This window comes from Pristis pectinata, chromosome 4, assembly GCF_009764475.1.
Source record: "Pristis pectinata isolate sPriPec2 chromosome 4, sPriPec2.1.pri, whole genome shotgun sequence".
NCBI lineage: Eukaryota > Metazoa > Chordata > Chondrichthyes > Rhinopristiformes > Pristidae > Pristis > Pristis pectinata.
Window position 1 is genome coordinate 113180487 of NC_067408.1, and position 23086 is coordinate 113203572.

At 44.9% G+C, this 23086-nt stretch overlaps 1 protein-coding gene across 2 annotated transcripts in view; it reads right to left on the reverse strand.

Moving 5' to 3' along the window:
- Positions 1 to 14983: 14983 nt before the first annotated feature.
- LOC127570046 (L-asparaginase 1-like) overlaps positions 14984 to 23086 on the reverse strand; it is a 33701-nt gene continuing 25598 nt past the window's right edge. For both annotated transcript variants that reach the window (XM_052015281.1, XM_052015280.1), the window contains exons 8-11: positions 22707 to 22816; positions 19851 to 20021; positions 18583 to 18693; positions 14984 to 17603 (exon numbers count right to left, since the gene is read on the reverse strand). In XM_052015281.1, coding sequence (XP_051871241.1) covers positions 17559 to 17603; positions 18583 to 18693; positions 19851 to 20021; positions 22707 to 22816 — 437 coding nt within the window. In that variant the 3' untranslated portion in view covers positions 14984 to 17558. The remainder of the gene's footprint in view (positions 17604 to 18582; positions 18694 to 19850; positions 20022 to 22706; positions 22817 to 23086) is intronic.

Here is a 23086-nt window from a genome sequence, read left to right on the forward strand (position 1 = left end):
ATCATGGTGTCAATCCAACAAATCCTATCTTCCTGCACATGGGCTAAATGCCTATCATTTCTGCTTCTACCACATCCCCTGACAGCACGTTCCAGGCACCTACCACCCTCTGTGTTAAAAGATGCTTTGCATATCTTCTTTAAACGTTCGATCTTAAATGCATGCCCTCTAGTGTTGACATTTCTACCCTAGAAAAAAGACTCTCTGACTGTCTACCCTATCTATGCCTCTCATAATCTTATAAATTCCTGTCAGGTCTCCCCTCATGCGGTGACCAGAACTGCGCACAAACTCCATGTGCAGCTTAACCAAAGTTTTATACGGCTACAGTTTCCTCCCACGTTCCAAAGACGTGCCAGTTGGTAAGTTAAGTGGTCACTGTAAATTGTCCCTAGTTCGTAGGTGAGTGGTAGAATCTGGAGCAAGGTGATGAGAATATGGGGAGAATATAAAAATAAAATTAATATAGGATTAGTATAAATGGTTAGTTGATGATCAGTGTGGACTCAATGGTCCGAAGGATTTGTTTCCGTGCTGAATGTCTCTATGATTCGAGGAAGTGGTTTCATATGATCAACAGTATGAATAAGATCAGCAAGAAAACCACAGGAAACAATCCTCCACATTAATCTGTGCTTAATGGCCCAGTGCTTTCCATAAAATATAAAACCGTAGCCATGGTTACACAACATAACATCATAATATAACAGGCCTTAGATCAGGAGATTCATGAGATTCATTAAGAATGCAGAAGAAGATCATACTCCATTTAATTATCTGAAAGCACATGACCAAGGTCTGGTAGTCTCACCCAATCAAGATGAAAGAAATGAAGGTACTAAATCAAATAACTGATCTAACTATAAAACCAATGCTGTGTTATCCATTGCAGTCTTGCTGACCCTGACTTGCGGACCAGTAGTACACTGCAGACCAGAGTCCTGGTAGAACCTATGTTTGCAGGCCAGAGGGCAGCTGACTTTTCACCCAAACTGCACATTCACAAATCTCTCTCCAACCCTGCTTGCAAGGAAAATGTCTGCAGGTTTTTAAACTCGCTCTGGAGGAGGTGGTCATGGGGAAATCCCATTACATAGGCAACACAGTTGACACATCGGGTCCCTGCAGAGAGTAGTGGGCACAGCTGAGCACATCACGGAAACCAGCCTCCCTTCCATGGACTCTATCGATACTTCGCCCTGCCTCAGTAAAGCAGCCAGCATAATCAATGACCCCACCCACCCAGGACATTCTCTCTTCCCCCCCCATCCCATTGGGCAGAAGATACAAAAGCCTGAAAGCACGTACCGCCAGGCTCAAGGATAGCTTCTATCCCACTGTTATAAGATTATTGACTGGTCCACTTGCATGACAAGAAGGATCCTTGACCTCACAATGTACCTTATCATGGCCTTGCACCTTATTGTCTGCCTGCACTGCACTGCACTGCACTGCACTTCGTAACATTTTATTCTGCATTGTCATTGTTTTCCCTTGTACTACCTCAATGCACTGATGTAATGAAATAATCTGTATGGATGGCATACAAAACGAACATTTCTCTGTACCTCGGTACGTGTGACAATAATAAACCAATATACCAATTTACTTTTGTTTTATCATCTCTCTCCTGTGTAGTGGTTAGTGTAACACTATTACAGCACCAGCGAACCAGGTTCAATTCCCGCTGCTGTCTGTAAGGAGTTTGTATGTTCTCCCCGTGTCTGTGTGGGTTTCCTCCGGGTGCTCCGGTTTCCTCCCACATTCCAAAGACGTACGGGTTAGGAAGTTGTGGGCATGTTATGTTGGCACTGGAAGTGTGGTGACACTTGTGGGCTGCCCCCAGAACACTCTATGCAAAAGGTGCATTTCACTGTGTGTTTCGATGTACATGTGACTAATAAAGGTATCTTATCTTATCAGAAGAGGGAAACCTTTTTCTTCTGCTCAGCTATAGGAAGAATTTCATTCTTCTCACCCTCACTGGTAATTGGATCGTTCCCTGGGGATGTCACTGGTGGGGAATGCAGCTCATTCGTAGAGTACAAATGGCAGCTCTTCTCACTGAGAGTGAAATGTCAATCACCTAATCCCGGTTTTTGTTGTTTTTTTAGCACCAGTAACCTTCATGTTCCCTGAAAGTGGCGTCGCAGGTAGACAGGGTGGTGAAGAAGGCTTTTGGCAAGCTGGCCTTCATCAGTCAGGGCACTGAGTATAGAGGTTGGGATGTTCTTTTGCAGTTAGAACCATAGAACACTACAGCACAGAAAACAGGCCATTAGGCCCTTCTAGTCTGTGCCAAAACGGTATTCCGCTAGTCCCATTTACCTGCACCCAGTCTATAACCCTCCAGACCTCTCCTGTCCATGTATCTATCCAATTTATTCTTCAAACTCAAGAGTGAGCCCACATTTACTACATCAGATGGCAGCCTGTTCCATACTCCCACCACTGAGTGAAGTTCCCCCTAATGTTCCCCCTAAACTTTTCCCCTTTCACCCTAAAGCCATGTCCTCTCACTCTTATCTCTCCTAATCTAGGTGGAAAGATCCTACTCACATTAACTCTGTCTATATCCCTCATAATTTTGTAAATCTCTATCAAATCTCCCCTCATTCTTCTGCGTTCCAAGGAATAAAGTCCTAACCTGTTCAGTCTTTCTCTGTAACTTAACTCCTGAAGACCCAGCAACATTCTAGTAAATCTCCTCTGCACTCTTCCAATCTTATTGATATCCTTCCTATAGCTAGGTGACCAGAACTGCACACAATACTCCAAATTTGGCCTCACCGATGTCTTATATAACCTCACCATAACATCCCAACTCCTATACTCACTACTTTGATTTATGAATGCCAGGATGCCAAATGCCTTCTTTACAACCCTGTCGACCTGTGACGCCACTTTCAGGGAATTATGTATCTGATTGAATTATGTATTATTCTTGTACAAGACCATAAGGCATAGGAGCAGAATTAGGCCATTTGGCCTATCGAGTCTGCACTACCATTCAATCGTAGCTGATTTATTTTTCCCTCTCAACCCCATTCTCCTGCCTTCTCCCTGTAACCTTTGACACCTTTACTAATCCAGAACCTCTGAACCTTCGCTTTAAGTATACCCAATGACTTGGCCTCCACAGCCGTTTGTGGCAATGAATTCCAGATTCACCACTTTCTGGCTAAAGAAATTCCTTCTCATCTCTGTTCTAAAGGGACATCCTTTTATCCTGAGGCTGTGCCCTCTGGTCCTAGACTCTCCCACTGATGGAAACATCCTCTCCACGTCCACTCTATTCAGGCCTTTCAATATTCAGTAGGTTTCAATGAGATTCCCCCTCATCCTTCTCAACTCCAGTGAGTACAGGCCCAGAGCCATCAAACACTCCTCATGCATTAACCCTTCCATCCCTGCGATCATTCTCATAAACCTCCTCTGGACCCGCTCCAATGCCACCACATCCTTCCTTAGATGTGGGACCCAAAGCTGCTCGCAACACTCAAAATGTGGTCTGACCAATGCCCTATAAAGCCTCACCATTACATCCTTGCTTTTATATTCTAGTCCTCTCAAAAGGAATGCTAACATTGCATTTGCCTTCCTTACTACCGACTCAACCTGCAAGCTAATGTTTAAGGAATCCTGCATTAGGACTCCCAAGCCCCTTTGCACCTCCAATTTCTGAATTCGCTCCCCATTTAGAAAATAGTCTATGCCTTTATTCCTTCTGCCAAAGTGCATGACTGTACACTTCCCTTCGTTGTATTCCTCTGTCACTTCTTTGCCCACTCTCCCAACCTGTCCAAATCCTTCTGCAGACTCCCTGCTTCCTCAACACTATCTGCCCCTCTACCTATCTTTGTATCATCTGCAGACTTGGCCATAAAGCCATCAATTCCATTATCCAGGTCATTGACATGTCATGTGAAAAGTAGTGGACCCCACACTGACCCCTGAGGAACACCACTAGTCACCGGCAGCCAAGTAGAAAAGCTGGTGACGCCACACTTGGAATATTGTGTTCAGTTTTGAAAGATGCCATTAAGCTGGAAAGAGTGCAGAGGAGATTTACAAGGATGTTGCTGGGACTTGAGGGACTGAGTTATGGAAAGAGGTTGAGCAGGTTAAAGCTTTGTTCATTGGAGCATAGGAGAATGAGCAGTGATCTTATAGAGGTGCATAAAATCATGAGGGGTATAGGCAGACAGGGTGAATGCACACAGTCTTTTTCCCAGGGTTGGGAAATCAAGAACTAGAGGGCATAAGTTTAAAGTGAGAGGGGAAAGATTTAAAAGGGAATTGTGGGGCAACTTTTTCACCCAGAGAGTGGTCAGTATATGGAACGAGCTGCCAGAGGAACTGGTTGAGGCAGGTACATTAACAGCATTTAAAAGACACTTCGACAGGTACATTGGAGAGGAAAGTTTAGAGGGATGTGGGCCAAACATGGGCAAATGGGACTAGCTTAGATAGGAATCTTGGTCGGCATGGACCAGTTGGGCTGAAGGGCCTGTTTCCATGCAATATGACTCAATGACTCTCTTCTCTGACCTTCACATCACTGGGTATAAGTGGCTAAGTTACTGTATGTGTCCAGAGGCCTGGTCTGAAGATGAGAGTTTGAATCCTGTTGCTGTGGAACCTAAATTCATAATTAAATAAATCCTCTCAGAAACTCCTGCTACCTTGGTGTGATGGGGGTAGTGAGGCAAAGGCTAGAGCTGCTGCCTCTCGTCTCCAGGAACCTGAGTTCGATTCCAAGCTGTGTGTGGAGTTTGCATGTTCTGTGTGACATAGAACAGTCCAGCACAGGAACAGGCCCTTCAGCCCACAGTGTCTGTGCCGAACATGATGTCAAATTAAACTAAATCTCTTCTGCCTGCACATGATCCACATCCCTCCATCCCTGCATATTCATGTGTCTACCTAACTACCTCTTAAACATCACTAGTGTACCTGATTCCAACACCACCCCTGGCAGCCCGTTCCAGGCACCCACCACTCTCTGTGTAAAAAAACTTATCCCACACATCTCCTTTGAACTTTTCCCCTCTCACCTTAAATCCATGCCCTCTAGTATTTGACATTTCTACCCTGAGAAAATGGCTCTGACTGTCTACTCTATATCTGCCTCTCATAATTTTACAAACTTCTATCAGATCTCCCCTCAGCTTCTGCCGCCCCAGAGAAAACAACCCAAGTTTGTCCAACCTCTCCTTATAGCACATACCCTCTAATCCAGGCAGCATCCTGGTGAACCTCATCTGCACCCTCTGCAAAGCATCCTCCTCCTTCCTATAATGGGGTGACCAGAAATGAACAGAATAGCAGCAGAATCGACCTTTTGGGTTTCCTTCAGGTGTTCAAGTTTTCTTCCTCGTCCCAAAGACATGCTAGTCGGTAGGTAAATTACCCTTTGCATCGGATGGAGCAGGAGTATCAGGGTGGACTTGATGGAGATCTGTGAGAGAACAGGTTTCTGGGGAAAAGGATTGCTTTGAAAGCCAGAATGAACTCGATGTGCTGAATGAGCTCTTTCTATGCCCTGAGAAATATAATAACGATGCCAACACTTCACTTTGACTGTTGAACATTTTGGGGCTGTCTGGATGGGGTCATTTAATTGCAAGTCCTCCTTTCATCTCTTTGAAGTGACAAGCAGTTGGAACAGCCATGAGAGGATTTCCAAACAAATTGGATAAACCAGCTATGGTCTGGGGCCCCACGATGTCCTTTGACCAACGTCACCCACCCCTCCTCCAAGTTCACACTGAGTTCAGTACAGATGAACTGGTGACCACAAAACTCCTGGCTGCCAATCCCCACTTCATGTGGAATTATGTGGACTCAATTCTGCTGTTGTTTATGGTTTAAATTAAATTATGGGCTGTCAGGCATTAAGTCACATTGATATCACTGATCTGCTTTAAATACTGCTGTGATCTCATCAACTTATAGACACACTGCTACACACACACACATAAGACATATATAAACACACATATATGGACATACACACTGTATACACACATATACACATACACAAACACAAATATGCATATGCACACATACACACAACACACACACAAACATGTCATGTGCATGTACAAATGACAGAAAATGGACAGAGATTAAGTCAGAGAGAGGAACCTGGAAATTCCCTGTTGGTTTTGCCAGAGGTCAGAAGTTTAAATCATTCCAATAAAAAGTCCCTGTCTGAATCCATTCATTTAAAGTAACTGAATTAATTTCTGTGTTAAAATAATGAACAGGCATTGAAAATATTGATATGTGTGACTTTCATTTTATTTGTACCTTCTCTGAACTGACTCCAGCGGAAATATATTCCTCCTTAAAGAAAAGGAAGCTGTAGACAGTGCTCCATCAGGGTTGGTCTGAGCTGGCACTGATGGACTGTCCCAATTCAGGATTGGACTGACTGTGATGGGATATCCCATTGGTGGATTGGATGTGATGGGACATCCTATTGGTAGATTGGACCGGATATGATGGGACATCCCATTAGTGGATGGGACTGGAGGTGATGGGACATCCCATTGGTGGATTGGATTGAATGTGACGGGACATCCCGTTGATGGATTGGATTGGATGTGATGGGACATCACATTGGTGGATTGGACTGGACGTGATGGAACATCCCATTGGTGCATCCTATTGGTGGATTGAATTGGATGTGATGGGACATCCATTGTATACTTGCATAAGCACCAATTCAGTTACACTATACAAGCTGGAGTTAACAGAAAGGTAGATACAGGAGACACAAGAGGCTGCAGATACTGGAATCTGGAACAATGTACAAGGTGCTGAAGGCTTTGTGAAGGGAAGATCTTGCCTCACAAGCCTGATAGAGTTCTTTGAGGAGGTGATGAGGAAGATTGATGAGGGTAGTGTGGTGGATGTGGTCTACATGGATCTTAGTAAGGCGTTTGATAAGGTTCCTCATGGTAGGCTTCTTCAGAAGTTCAGAGGCCAAGGGATCCAGGGAAGCTTGGCTGTGTGGATTAGGAATTGACTTGCCTGTAGAAAGCAGAGGGTTGTGGTGGAAGGAGTGCCCTCGGATTGGAGGGCAGTGACTAGTGGTGTCCTGCAGGGATCGGTTCTGGGACCTCTACATTTTGTGATATTTATAGATGACTTAGATGAGGGGGTGGAAGGCTAGGTTAGTAAGTTTGCGGACGACACTAAGATCGGCGGTGTTGTGGATAGTGCGGAGGGCTGTCGGAATTTACAGAGGGATATTGATAGAATGCAGAGCTGGGCTGACAAGTGGCAGATGGAGTTCAATCCGGAGAAATGTGAGGTGGTACACTTTGGAAGGACAAACTCCAGGGCAGAGTACAGGGCAAATGGCAAGGTACTTTGCAGTGTAGAGGAGCAGAGGGATCTGGGGGTTCATATTCACAGTTCACTGAAAGTTGCCTCACAGGTGGATAAAGCAGTTAAGAAGGCCTATGGGATGTTAGCTTTCATAAATCGTGGGATTGAGTTTAAGAGCTGCGAAGTGATGATGCAGCTCTACAAAACTCTAGTTAGACCACACTTAGAGTACTGTGTTCAGTTCTGGTCGCAGCATTATGGGAAGGATGTGGAGGCGTTGGAGAGGGTGCAGAGGAGATTTACCAGGATGCTGCCTGGATTAGAGCGTATGGAATATGAGGAGAGGCTTAAGGTGCTAGGGCTTTATTCACTGGAAAGGAGGAGGATGAGAGGAGATATGATAGAGGTATATAAAATATTGAGAGGAATAGATAGAGTAGACAGCCAGCGCCTCCTTCCCAGGGCACCAATGCTCAAGACAAGAGGGCATGGCTTTAAGGTTACAGGTGGGAGGTTCAGGGGAGATGTCAGGGGGATGTTTTTCACCCAGAGAGTGGTTGGTGCATGGAATGCACTGCCTGGGGTGGTGGTGGAGGCAGGTATATTGGACAGGTTCAAGAGTTTGTTGGATAGGCATATGGAGGAATGTGAGATAGAGGGATATGCGGGAGGAGAGGCATAGATAGTATGAGGGTGGTTTGATGGACGGCACAACATGGTGGGCCAAAGGGCCTGTTTTGTGCTGTATGGTTCTATGGTTCAATGCAGCAACTGTGGAGAGAAACAGAAGTGTTTCAGTGCTGATGAAGCTCTGGCCTTTGCATTGTTGCATTGTTCTCACTTCCTCTGTCTGCCTCTCTCTCTGAAGGGTGGGGTGAGATTGAAAAATGAGGACATAAGAAATAGGATCAGCAATCAGCCTTATGACCCCTTGAGCCTGCTCTGCCTTTCAATAATCTGATCTTGGCCTCAGTACCACTCTCCTACCCGTTCTCTGTAACCCTTGACTGACCACTGTCTGAACTTCTATTACAGCGCCAGCGACCCAGGTTCAAATCTGGCCACTGTCTGTAAGGAGTTTATACATTCTCCCCGCATGTGCGTGGGTTTCCTCCGGGTGCTCCGGTTTCCTCCCACATTCCAAAGACGTACAGGATAGGAGCCGTGGGCATGCCATGTTGGCGCCGGAACAGTGGCGACACTTGCGAGCTGCCCCCAGCACATTCTCAGTAACTCAAAAAGATGCATTTCACTGTGTGTTTCGATGTACATGTGAATAATAAATAAATATCTTATCTCAGCCTCAAGTATATTCAGTAACTCAGCCTCCCTGGGATAAAGCATTCCACTGAGTCACAACTTTCTGAGAGGAGAAGTTCCTCCCCATCTCTGTTTAAACATGTGGACTCCTCATTATGAATAAAAACAGGAGATGCTGGAAATACTCAGCAGGTCAGACAGCATCTGTGAGGAGAGAAATGAAGTTATCATTTTCGGTCAAAGACCCCTCTTAATCGGGTAGTCAATCCAAGGGTAGTTTGCAAGACTACAAGCGGCTTTACAAGGTACTCTTTTAACTCTAAACATGTGGCCCAACTTATCCATGATGACCATTTCTGCACCTGATGAAGGGTCTCGGCACGAAACGTCGACTGTTCATTTCCCTCCACAGACGCTGCCTGACCTGCTGAGTTCCTCCAGTTTGTGGGTTGCTCCAGATTCCAACATCTGCAGTCTCTCTTGTGTCTCCATTTCTGCACCCTTCTTATAAGTGGGCAGCCAGAACTTCACACAATACTCCGTGTTTGGTCTCACCATTGACGTAGAGTTGCAACATGAATCTGACTGTTTTTAGGTCAGGATTAAATCCTTCAAGCTCTTCAATGATGCAGAATCTTAAGTGCATGGAGCAAGATGTTTAATGTTTGTTCTGGGACATAATGTGGTGAATATATTCCACAGGGATCTGGGTCAAGAGGTTTCATATTTGTATTGTAATTAAACAATCTAGCGGCCCTTGACAAGAGGTTAGAGTCACAGACTCATACAGCAGGGAAACAGGACCTTCGGTCCAACTGGTCCATGCTGATCCAGACTCCCAGCTAACTAGTGCCCCCTGCCCACGTTTGGCCCATATCCATCTAAACCTTTCCTATCCATGTACCTGTCCAAGAACCTTTTAAATATTGTTAAAGTTCCTGCCTCAACCACTTCCTTTAGCAGCTCATCCCACATACTCTGGGTGAAAAAGTTGCCCCTCGGGTTCCCGTTAAATCTCTCCCGTCTCACCTTAAACCTATGTTCTCTAGTTCTTGATTCCCAACCCTGGGAAAATGACTGTATGCATTCACCCTATCTATGTCCCTCATGATTTTACACACCTTGATAAGGTCACCCCTCATTCTCCTACACTCCGATGAAAAAAGTCCAAACCTCCTCAACCTCTCTCCGTAACTCAGTCCCTCGAGTCCCAGCAACGTCCTTGTAAATCTCCTCTCCACTCTTTCCAGCTTAATGATATATTTCCTATAGCAGGGTGACCGAAACTGAACACAATATTCCAAATGTGGCCTCACTAATGTCTTGTACAACTGCAACATAACCTCCCAACTTCCATTCTCAGTGCCCTGACTGATGAAGGCCAGTATGCCAAAAGCCTTCTTCACCAACCTGTTTACCTGTGAGGCCACCTTCAGGGAGCCGTGTATCTAGGTTATTGAGTGAAAAGTTAACTTGGATTATCTCTCCTGACCTGCTGTATGTTTGTAGCGTTTTCCATTTTATTTTGTGTTTCAGGCATCTGTGGTACTTTGGTCTGGTGTGACGAGCCACCCAGGTCTTGGTCTCTAGTTGCTGTGCCAGTTTAATGTGTTGTCCGGTGCTTACTGAGGAAGGAGGGGTTCAGGCTCAGAGCTGAGAGCGTGGATCATCGGGAATGGATGCCAGAGTCCATGTTTGGACATTCGCTCACCACGTTCCTGAAATGACTCAGCCAGCCACACAGCAACGAAAAAATAAGGAAAAGTTTTAAGTGGAGTAAGTGCAGTTGTCACTGGGACAGACCCAGCCCAGATCAACCTGGTGGCAATATGGATGAAGGGAGATCTCACTGAAACCTACTGGCTACTGAAAGGCCTGGAAAGAGTGGATGTTGGAGAGGATGTTCCCATCTGTAGGAGAGTCCAGGACAGAGGGCACAGCCTCAGAATAAAGAGACATCCCTTTAGAACTGAGAAGAGGAGGAATTTCTTCAGCTAGAGTGTGGTAAATCTGTGGAATTTGTTGCCACAGAGGGCTGTGGAGGCCAAGTCATTGGGGGTATCTAAGGCAGAGATTGACAGGTACGTCATTGGTAAGAGGGTTAAGGGTTGTGGGGAGAAGGCAGGAGAATGGGATTGAAAAAAAAATCAGTCATGATTGAATAGCGGAGCAGACTTGATGGGCCAAATGGCCTAATTCTGCTCCTCTATCTATGGTCTTGTGGCCTTAATATTGCCTTGTGTGGTACTTTGCTGCCTCCCAGTGGTTAGGATTCAACTTTCCGGTCAATGACCACTCAGAAGCAGACTTTGAGGAGGAATCTCATCCTGGATGTGGACTGGCACAGTATCAGTGTGAGTGATCTGTCAACTTTATTAACCTGAGTATCTACATCTTTCAGGACCTAACCTTCACAGCCTTTCATACACTCACCCAGGTCCTCAACGTTCACCTACTCTATTGAAAACCTTTCCAACAATAGACTCGCAGAGAGATACAGCTTGCAAACAGTCCCCTCACCCCACCGTCCATGATGACCATTGAGTACCCATTTACACCAATCCTACACTAATCCCACTTTATTCTCCCAACATCCCCATCATCACCCCCAGATTCTACAACTCAAGCACATGACGAGCCGATTAACAGCCGATTAACAGCCAATTAACCCACTGACCAGCACATCTTTGGCACGTGGGAGGAAACCAGAGCACGAGGAGAAACCTACACGGTCACAGGGAGATCGTGCAAACTCCACACAGACAGCGCCGGAGATCAGGATCGAACCGGGGCTGCCGGAGCAGAGAGGCAGTTGCCCTACCAGCTGTGCCACCGTGTCACCCTTGTTTATTTCCAGAATATATTTCTCTTGACTTGAAGCACCTGTGCCCCATAACTGCCCATCCTGCTGACGTACAACTTATTGAGCATTTGTCTGTCACAATCAGTTGTACACCAGCCCTCTTCTCCTTCCTGTCTGCTGTCACTTCAAAGTTATTCTCTGGTGCCATAATTCCAGACTATTTATTTACTACGCAAGTATGCAATCGCTTGACCCAGACCCCAGTGGAACATTGTTCATCATCTTGATTACATCCCAGAAACAAATATTAAACAACCTACCCACTGCTCTGAAGATTATACAGCATCAAAGAGCTGGCAGGATTTAGTCCCAGCCTGAAGTCCCACATAGATTCCAGTTTATTCTGAAGTCGAGTTTATTGTCATGAGCACAAGTACGGTGAGGTACAGGTACAATGAAAAACTTGCTTGCGGCAGCATCAAAGGCAGGTAGGTACAGACAACACACAGAATATAAATTATGCATAAATTAATGCCTCTCTTCCTTAGAAGCTTAAGCAGATTTGGCATGTCGCCAAATACTCAAACAAACTTCCACAGATACCCTGTTGAAAGTATCCTGGCTGGTTGCATCACAGCCTGGTATGGCAATTCTGACACACAGCAATGCAAGAGGATGCAGAGAGTAGTGGACACAGCCCCGGTCCATCACGGACACAGCCCTCCCCACCACTGACAGCATATACAGGAGATACTGCCTCATGAAGGTGGCATCTATCACCAAAGATCCCCACCATCTTGGTCATGCCCTCTTCTTGCAGCTACCATCAGGCAGGAGGTGCAGAAGCCTGAAGTCCCACATCACCAGGTTCAGGAACAGCTACTTTCCTACAGCCATCAGGTTCTTGAACTGACCTGCACAACCCTAACCCTACCTCAGCAACGGGACACCTCAGACCACTTCTTGCACTACCTTGGACATTTCTCTGATTGTTTTTCTTTGCACTAATGTCTTGTTTTGTACAGTCTTTTTTTCTCACTCTCTGATATAATTTCTGTTCTTTGTATTGCTGCTACAAGCAGGTTTTTCACCATACCTACATGTGTGTATAAAAGGGTGGATAGGGTGGACAAGCAATATCTTTTTCCCATTATTGAGCAATCCAATACCAGAGGGCATGCATTTAAGGTGAGAGGGGGTAGGTTCAGGACAGACGTGAGGGGTGCATTTTTTACTCAGAGAGTGGTGGATGCCTGGAATGCATTGCCTGATAGGGTGGTGGAGGCAAATTCATTGGGGGCTTTTAAGAGGGGCTTGGATGGGCACATGAATGAGAGGAAAATGGAGGGATAGGGGCATTCTGTAAGTAGGAGGGATTAGTTATGTCGGCACAACATTGTGGACCGAAGAGCCTGTTCTGTGCTGTACTGTTCTATGTTCTAAAAATATAAATTAAACATAAATTATACACAATTTTTACAAGAACGCAATTTGAATAAAAATAAACAAGGTCCATTGTAGTGCTAAGTGGTCATAGTGTTGCTATACTGAGGTAGTGATTAAGGTTGTGCTGGCTGGCTCAAGAACCGAATAGTTGAAGAGAGGTAGCTGTTCCTGAACCTGGTGGTGTGGGACTTCAGGCTCCTGTACCTCCTGCCCGATGGTAGCTGCGAGAAGATGGCATGGCCCAGATAGTGGGGATCCTTGATGATGGATGTTGCCTTCTTGAGGCAGCGCCTCCTGTAGATACTACCAATGGTGGGGAGGGATGTGCCCGTGATGTATTGGGCTGAGTCCACTACTCTCTGCAGCTTCTTACGTTCCTGCACATTTGAACTGCTGTACCAGACCCTGATGCATCCAGACACAACCAAGGCTCTGTGGGGAAGTCCTGCTGCCAATGGACACTGAGGGCTGGGTAATAACTTTTGAAGCTTATTGCTGATGGAATGTCTGGGAATGAAGCATTGATGTGTGTTGGGAGAGGGTTTTTGGAATCTGGAACGCACTGCCTGAGGGGGTGGCGGATACAGGCTCTCTCACAATGAACAAGTATCTGGAATAGGACTTGGATCGCCAAGGTGTAAAAGTCTTTAGAACAACTACTGGTAAACAGAATTGTAGATGAGCACTGGATGGTCAACATAGGCATGATGGGCCAAAGGGCCTGCTTCTGTGCTGTATGACTCTATGAATGTAATGATATGCTGGGCAGGGCCAATAATGACAAACACATAACTCGCATTGTAAAGTCAAACATTTTATGAATAAAGTATATTTTTGGGGAAAAAAATCCATGAACCAATTTGTTGACTCATGTTCACAGCTTGCTGGGGGGGTGGGGAGGACAAATATGTTTAGTGTTTGCTATCACTGGATCAGGCACAGTGCGAGGCCACAGCAATCGCTTGCATGGAGCATTTCTGCCATCTTGTGGCCCAGTGCAATAACTACACCCGTACATTCGCCTCAACTTTCCGCCACTTCAGCTGAAGATCTCATCCTTGATTCGACAAGGCGGAGAGAACTCTTGCAAATCTGCACTTCATTTAACCTGTGGTTTAAGGCCTGGAATGTACTACCTCCAGCAACGTGTCAGGACAGTCAACAGTGAGGAAATGAAACAGCTTTGGAAAAGCTATTTTATTATTTTACTTACTTATTCTTTCCCTATTGGCAAAGCCAGCATTTATTGCCCAAGCCTAACTACCCCAGAACATATAGGGGTGTTACACAGGACGGCTAAATGCCAATCATGATGGGACTGGAGTCACAGGTAGGCCAGACAAAGTAGTTTACCTTCCCTCAACAACACTGGTATTGTTGTAGAGTCAGAGTCACACACATGGAAACAGGCCCTTCAGCCCAACTGGTCAATGCCAACTAAGATTCCCATCCAAGCTAGTCCCATTTGCCCACATTTGGCCCATATTCCTCTAAACCTTTCCTATCCATGTACCTGTCCAAGTACACAGTAGTGTAGCGGTTAGCGTAACGCTTTACAGCACCAGCGACCCAGGTTCAGTTCTGGCCACTGTCTGTAAGGAGTTTGTACGTTCTCCCAGTGTCTGCGTGGGTTTCCTCCGGGTGCTCCGGTTTCCTCCCACATTCCAAAGACGTACGGGTTAGGAAGTTGTAGGCACGCTATGTTGGCGCCGGAAGCGTAGCGACACTTGCGGGCTGCCCCCAGAACACTCTACGCAAAAGATGCATTTCACTGTGTTTTGATGTACATGTGACTAATAAAGAAATCTTATCTTAATGTTGTTGATGTACCTACCTCAACCACTTCCTCTGGCAGCTCGTTCCATTTACTGACCACTCTCTGGGTGAAAAAGTTGCCCCTCAGTTCCCTATTAAATCTCTCCCCTCTCACCTTAAACCTATGTCCTCCAGTTCTTGATTCCCCAACCCTGGGAAAAAGACTGTGTGCATTCACTCTATCTATGCCCTTCATGATTTTATACACCTCTATAAGATCACCCCTCATTCTCCTATGTACCATTGGAAAAAAAAGACCCAACCTGCTCAGCCCCTCTTTATAACTCAGTTCTTCATGTCCCAGCAGCATCCTCAAATCTCCTCTGCACTCTTTCCAGCTTAATGGCATCTTTCCTATAGCAGGGTGACCAAAACTTAACATGATATTCCAAATGCAGCCTCACCACTATCTTGTACAACTGTAACTCAAACTCAATTATTACTAACAAATAATTATTAACTAATAACTTATTGGTTTATTGCTGTCACATATACCGTGATACAGTGAAAAGCCATTGTGTTCCATCCAGACAGATCATGCTATACACAAGTACATCGAGGTAGTAGAAAAGGAAACAGAACACACAATGCATTTGGGAACGAGGGAGGTTTTTGTTTTGAGGTCAGAAGACATTACTTGAGGTAAGCCTTCACTTCCCTCTTAAACAATAGCTCCAGTTGCAACTGGGGAACCTTTGCAATTGGTTGAGTCTGAGACCTCATTGTCTGAAGGCCACAGGTTTGGACCATGAGCAGACTTGAGGTTGGGGGGTAGGTAGGGAATTCATTCATCATTATGGACCCTCACCATGCCCTCCTTGCATTGCTACCATCAGGGAGGAGGTACAGGAGCCTCCAGACCCACAATCAATGTTACAGGAACAGCTTCTTCCCCTCCACCATCAGATTGCTGAACAGTCCTTAATGATGGATGAATTAATGATTCTTAATGATGCATTCCCTACCTAACCACCTCCCCCTCTCAAGTCTGCTCATGGTCCAAGCCTGTAGTCTTCAGCCAATGAGGTCTCAGACTGAGCTAATTACAAAAGTTCTGCCTTCTAGAGGCACCGTCTCTTGAAGATGTCCTCAACGGCAGGGAGGTTTGTTTCAGCGGAGGAGCTGTGGAGGTGATGCAACCAGTCAGAATGCTCTCCACCACCATACATCTGGAGAAACGTGTTGCTGTTTGCAGAGTTTAAAGAGTGGATGGAGAGTCTCTGGGACCTTATCATTTCCTGCAGAAACCCCTGCATGAGAGAGCTCAAGACCTCCAACCTTCCTATCATATCCAGGACTCTCAACTTTCTCCTGTTGAGGATTTTATTCAAATTAATTATTATTTTATCACTGGTATACCAAAGGCTGCTTTTCAGAAAATCAGTGACAATGTCAATCATAACCCATCATTAGTCAGAGTTATACAGCATGGAAACAGGCCCTTTGGCCCAACTAGTCTATTCTAACCAAGGTCAACAATGGAGCCCAGTGTTAATCATTCTGGATTCACAAGGTTTACCATTAAGCCACTGACCTTTTGGTAAGTGGAGACAAGACACTACAGATGCTGGAATCTGGAGCGAGAAACAACCTGCTGAAGGAACTCAGTGGGTCAGGCAGCATCTGAGGAGAGAAGTGGACAGTCAACATTTCAGGTTGAGACCCTTCATCTGGATCCAAAACATTGACTGTCCATTTCCCTCCACAGAAGTTGCCCAACCTGCTGAGTCCCTCCAGCAGCTTGTTTTTGCCTATGGTGAATGTACTTGAGTCTAATCCAATCACACGAAAGGTAGGTCCAATCCCTTGAAGCTTTGTGGGTTGTCCCATCTTGGAAAGGTAGTGATTTTATATTGTGTCTCTTGGTTTTCAAAAACAGTGAAAGCTAGCCAGGGCTGGTACATTGTATGGATAAGTGTAGCCCCAGGTGCGAAGCGGAACATCTCGAACCAGGCTGCTTCCAACTGGGTCAGTTCCTCATCAGCTTGGGAAATGGTGGGGCTACATAATGGGCCTCAGTGCCACTGACTCTCACCATACACAAGGAAGCCATTCAACTCATTGGTTCCTCTCACATTAAGCCAGCATTGGACTAATGTAAAGGAGTGAGGGGGCAATCAGGCAGGGCAGAATGGATGTAGAAGCTTTAGAGAGGGTGCAGAGGAGATTTACCAGGATGCTGCCTGGATTGGAGAGCATGTCTTATGAGGATAGGTTGAGTGAGCTAGGGCTTTTCTCTTTGGAGAGGAGGACGACAAGAGGTGACTTGATAGAGGTGTACAAGATGATAAGAGGCGTACAAGATGATAAGAGGCATAGATCGAGTGGACAATCAGATTTTTTTCCCCCCAGGGTGAAAATAGCTAACACAAGGGGACATAATTTTAAGGTGATTGGAGGAAGATAAGGGGATGTCAGGGTTAAGTTCCACTCCCCACAACACACCCTGCCCCCCCCCCCCCCCACAGAGTGGTGGATGCATGGAATGCACTGCCAGCAGAGGTTGTGGGGGCAGATACACTGGGGGTATTTAAGAGACTCTTAGATAGACAAATGTATGATAGAAAAAAATGAGCGGCTATATGGGAGGGAAGGGTTAGATAGATCTTAGAGCAGGATAAAATGTCGGCACAACATTGTGGGCCAAAGGGCCTGTACAGTGCTGGAGTGTTCTAATTGTCTAATAATTGTCATTGGGAAGAGTAGGACGGACCACAATGATCCCTGACATAGTCACAGACACAGCAGATCTGCAGCTTGGATGGCCGGTATCCTCAGTCACTGTAAGTGGTCAGCTTGGTGCCTTCAGGGGAAAGGAAAACCGGGCGAATGAGAATCAAGGTATTGCTTCACTGCTCTGGTCAAAATGTCTATGCAGCAGCAGTTTTCAGACCTACAGAGGGACCGTCATTTCCCCGCAGATGTTCCGTTTCAATAGCTGTGAAATAACAGTGAAAAGTGATTTAAAATGTAAACACATGCACTGTTTTTCCTATAATGTCTGCACAAATATCCGCAGATTCTGAACTCTGAAAACCCCTCCATAAATTCCTCCCCCCTCCCTTCCTTTTTCTGTTAAAGATGTCCCACCGTGACCGAGCCTTTGGATATTGGCCTAACACATCTCCTCAAAAGTTTTGTCGTCAAATTTTCTTTGCTCCTGCATGTAATTAATCACCTTGGATTATTTTACTACAATAAAGATGCAAGTTATTGATGACACAGATCACAGTCTTGGTATGAAACATTGCCCCATGTTCACATTACCATCAGATCATTTGGGATTAAGACTGTCAATTAGTGAGTACTCCTGAGGTTCTAAAGGAGTGATGTCTTGCATGACAGTTAGAAAATTGATTAGACTGTTTTGGAACTCAATGTAAATGCATCCAAAATTCGTCAAGGTCTGTATCCCACTAACTTTCAAAGAGATCGACTGCTCAGGTGAAAACTTTTACCACGTCTATTGTGTTATCTGATAGAAAGGTTGAAACTTGGAACTGAGCTAAAATTATTTAGAACATAGTACAGCACAGGCCCTTTGGCCCACGATATCTGTGCTGAATGTGTTGTCAAATTAAACTAATCCTATCTCCCTGCACATGATCCATATCCTTCCACTCCCTGCACATTCATGTGCCAATCTAACAGCCTCTTAAACACCACTATTGTATCTACCTCTAGCACCACTCTGGCAGTGCATTCCAGGAACCCACCACTAAAAAAAAACTTGCCCTGCACATCTCCTTTAAACTTTCCCCCCTCTCACCTCAAAGCCATGTCCAATGTGCATTACTTTTCATTTTAGCCACTGTTTACTGACCTTGTATGGCTTCAGTACTTCAGCTGAATTAATATCTAACACACACACACACACACACACACACACACACAGGATAACAAGGTCAGGCACATACCTCTCGTCTCTGTCCACTGTCCTCCGATTGATTCAGGACCCAGGCAAGCTTTGCAATGGCTGCTTCCATTGTGATATCATATCCAAGGATGACCCCAGCTGTGGCCAGTTTCTGTGCGAATGTACAATAGGTAGAATCAATGGATATGTCAAGAGAGATGGTAACACCATGTGAAGATATTGCAAACCTGCTCGAGTACAGCATTTTGATGAAGACAACTCAGTGGATAACTCTGGGATTTTTTTTAATGTAATATTTGGAGTGTGGGCACCACTGGCAAGGCCAGCATTTTTGTCTATTCCTAATTGCCCTTGAGAAGGTGGTGGTGAGCTCTCCCCTTGAACCACTGTAGTCCCTCTGACGACAGCTCATTCCATCATGAACACCAGTCTCCCCTCCATGGACCCTGTTCTACACTTCCCACTGCCTCAGGAAACCAGCCAACATAAGCAAAGACCCCACTCACCCTGGTTATTCTCCCTTCTCCCCCCTCCCATTGGGCAGAAGATACAAAATCTTGAAAACACGCACTGCCAGGCTCAAGAACAGTTTCCATCCCGCTGTTATAAGACTCCTAAAGTACAGATATTGGCTGATATCGTTATGTCTCAAGGGTCTTTCCTCGTCTTTTCTTTTACCAAGCAGCTTCAGTTTCTAGTAGTGGGTGTAGTTTTTTTTTATACAAAAAATGTATTCCAATTTTTTCTTTATTAACTATGATTATTAGAGTATTGTGATCTCAAGTATGATTTAACACAATGTATTCAGTGGTATTTTTATCCTCTCTGATGCACGTACTCTATTTTTTGTGGAATTAATAAAAAATATTGTAAAAAAAGACTCCTGAATGATAAAGAACTCTTGGCTTCACAATCTACCTCGTCATGGCCCTTGCACCTTATTGTCTGCCTGCACCTCACTTTCTCCATCACTGTAACTGTAACACTATATTCTGTATTCTGTTATTTTTTCCTTTGTACTACTTGTTTTGAAATGATCTGTATGGATGGTCTGCAAAACAAAGTTTTCTACACGACCCAATAATAACCCAATTACCACAGTGCTGTTGGGGAGGACATTTCAGAACTTAGACCCAGTGACAATGAACAGTGATATACTTATAAGATAAAATACAAGATATCTTTACTAGTCATATGTACCTTGATACACACAGTGAAATACATAGTCTGAGATAGTGTTAGGTTGATATTTGTTAACAGGTTAATTGGTTTATAGACCCAAAGAATTCAGCAACTGTCAGTACTAACCTGGCAATCTTCATGCACAGCACCTCGATAACACTGGCTTTTGTTGATAATCAGAACTCCAGAGATCGAGGCTTTGCGCAGTAAGTTGATAAACCAGTCATCACCAGGAATGTGACCACAGCCGTAGGTTTGCAGTATCACTGCTCTTGCTCCTTCCAGAGTGCTTGCAATCTGTCTCAGCAATAAAGACAGATAAGCTCACCACAGCAAAGCAGCCTGTCGACAAAACTCTCCCCACATCTTTTAAGAATGCGGATGTTATTGGGCCTGATGAGGATTTATTTGTAACACTAACACAGGAAATGCAGCAAGTGGCTCTGTGTTCAGATGACGTACCCTTTTTTTTTGCTTCAATCTGTTTTTCAGGATGGAAGCATCACTTGCAAGGACAGCATTTATTGTCCGTCCTTTGAGAAGTTGCTGAGCTATAATCCTTCTAATAGAGGTGCTCCACTAGTGCTTTTGAGCAGGGAATCCCAAGATTTAGACCCAGCAATGAAGGAGAATCAATATATTGACAAGATGGAATGGTGTGTGACATAGAGGGGAACCTGTATTACAAATAGGAAATGCAGGAAACACTCAGCAGGTCTGGCAACGACTGTGGAGGGAGGGGCAGAGTCAATGTTTCTGCTGGTGATCTCTCATCAGAGCTATACAGCATGGAAACAGGCCCTTCGGCCCAACTCATCCATACCAACCAAGACACCCATTGAAGTGAGTCCCATATGCCTGCATTTGGCCCATTTCCCTCTAAATCTTTCATATCCATGGACCTGTCCAAGTGTCTTATAAATGTTGTTAACGTACCTGCCTCAACCACTTCCTCTGGCAACTCATTCCATATACAGACCACCCTCTGCGTGAAGAAGTTGCCCCTCAGGTTCCTATCAAATGTCTCCGCTCTCACCTTAACCCTATGCCCTCTAGTTCTTGATTCCCCGAAAAGACCAAAACTGAACACAACCTTCCTCATGCGGCTTCACCAATGTCTTGAATAACTGCAACATAAATACAGAATGGAATGGAAGGTTAATTCTGTTTCTCTCTGCACGTGCTGCCTGATCTGCTGAGGATTTCCAACATTTCTTGTTTGAACTACGACAGAATGCAAGAAGCTGCAGAGTAGTGGACTCAGCCTAATATATCACAGGCACATCCCTCCCCACTAGCAGTAGTATCTACAGGAGGCACTGTCTCAAGACGGCAATATCTATCAAAGATCCCCACCATCCAGGCCATGCCACCTTCTCACAGCTACCATTGGGCAGGAGGTACAGAAGCCTGAAGCCCCACACCAGACTCGAACAGCTTCTTCCCTTCAACCATTCAGTTCCTGAACCAAATGGCACAAGCCTAATCACTACAGTTCAGCAAAGCTATGACCACTTTGATCAGTTTGCACTAAAATTGACTTTTTTTGTTGTTCTCTTGTAAAAATTGTGTACAACTTATGTTTAATTTATGTTTTTCAGTGACTGCAGCTTATATGATGCTATGTGCCTGTGATGCTGCTGCAAGGAAGTTTTTCATTGTGTCTGTCCATGCATGTACTTGTGCATGTGACAATAAGCTCAATGACTTTGACATGTTTATAATCTCAGAGGTACACTGGGTGGTGGTCTTCCCATGTGCCCACTGCCCTCGACTTTCTCAGTGGTTGAGCCTGGAAATTTAGGAGACTGTTGGATCAGGCAAGGCAAGTAAATGGAGCAGTGGCTGAATACATTCTTTCCTTCCCTCATAATATTTTACCCTCTTGTTCCTCATTCAGTGAAAGACTTTCCCCAGACATACAGGCAACCAGCTCCCAATCTAGTGGCAATATCTCTCTCCACCAACCCCAGGAGATCCTCCCCCAGCAGTGATCAATGCAAGATAATGACAGGGAATTAATCGCCTCACACAGCACGGGCAGCAGTGGGTGCAGAGTGTGGTTAAACCACGCTAGCGACTTGGCAGAGAAGAAGTTGTGATGTACAGATCTTTGTCTGTGGTGTAGTCCACATTTGCATTGACATATTCCATCAACTTGGAACTGAATATTAACCCTTTACTGCAACAAACGGGCTACTTAGGACTTTGCAAAGTTATACAAGTACTCTTCATAGACTGGTGCTGATATCCATATGAAGCATATAATATATGCAGTTATATCATGGAATCATAGGAAATTTACAACACAGAAGGAAGCCATCAGACCTGTGACCACATCATGAACTCTTAAAGTATAACAAAAGGGATCAGCAAGCAAACAATCTCTGATGCTGGAAATCTGAAAAACTAAAAAAGTCAGAAACCTTCAGCAGGGCAGACAACAACTTTGGAGTGAGGGAGAGGGTCAATGTTTCCAGTTGGTGAGCTCTCAGCAGAACGACTCTGGCTACACTTCCCGCTGCCACGGGAAAACAGGAAACATAATCAAGGACCCCTCCCACCCCAGTCATTCTATCTTCTCCCCCCTCCATCAGGCAGAAGACAAAAGCTTGACAACACGTACCACCAGGCTCAAGGACAGCTTCTATCCCACTGTTATAAGACTCTTGAACAGACCTCTCATATGCTAAAGATGAACTCCTGACCTCATCATGACCCTTGCACTTTGTCTACCTGCACTGCACCTTCTCTGTAAATAACACTGTCTTCTGCATTTTGTGTTTGCTTTCCTTTTGTGCTACTTTTATGTACTTACATAATGATCTGTCTGGATGGCAGGCAAAATAAAGCTTTTCATTGAATCCCAGTACATGTGACAATACATTACATTAACTCTGTTTCACTCTTCCAGATGCTGCCTGACCTGAGTGTTTCCAGCATTTACAACACACGTGCTTAAAATCACTGAGATACACTTACATATCTTTCATCAATTCCAGGAAAGAGCTGGAGGATTCTTATGTCTGGTGTGCACTTCAAGGTGAAGATTTGCAAGTCACTTTTGTCTGCCTTCTTTGTATCCCAGTTCACTAAAGTAGGTGTTTCGAGAAACAAAAGGAGAAGCAGTGGTAATCACAGGCCATCCTTGGATAATTAACGGGTTTCATTTTTAGACCTCCATAAGTTGATTTTGTCCGTAAGTCAGAAAATGCACAATCACTCGATATGGTAACTACACAGTACTGTAATCAATGGCATCAAAAGCACACAAGACTGATAAAGAACAATTACAAAAAGTGGAGAAGGAAACAAGTTCTGCCGTTACTAGGAATGAATGTATGTACTTAGGACTTTTGAAT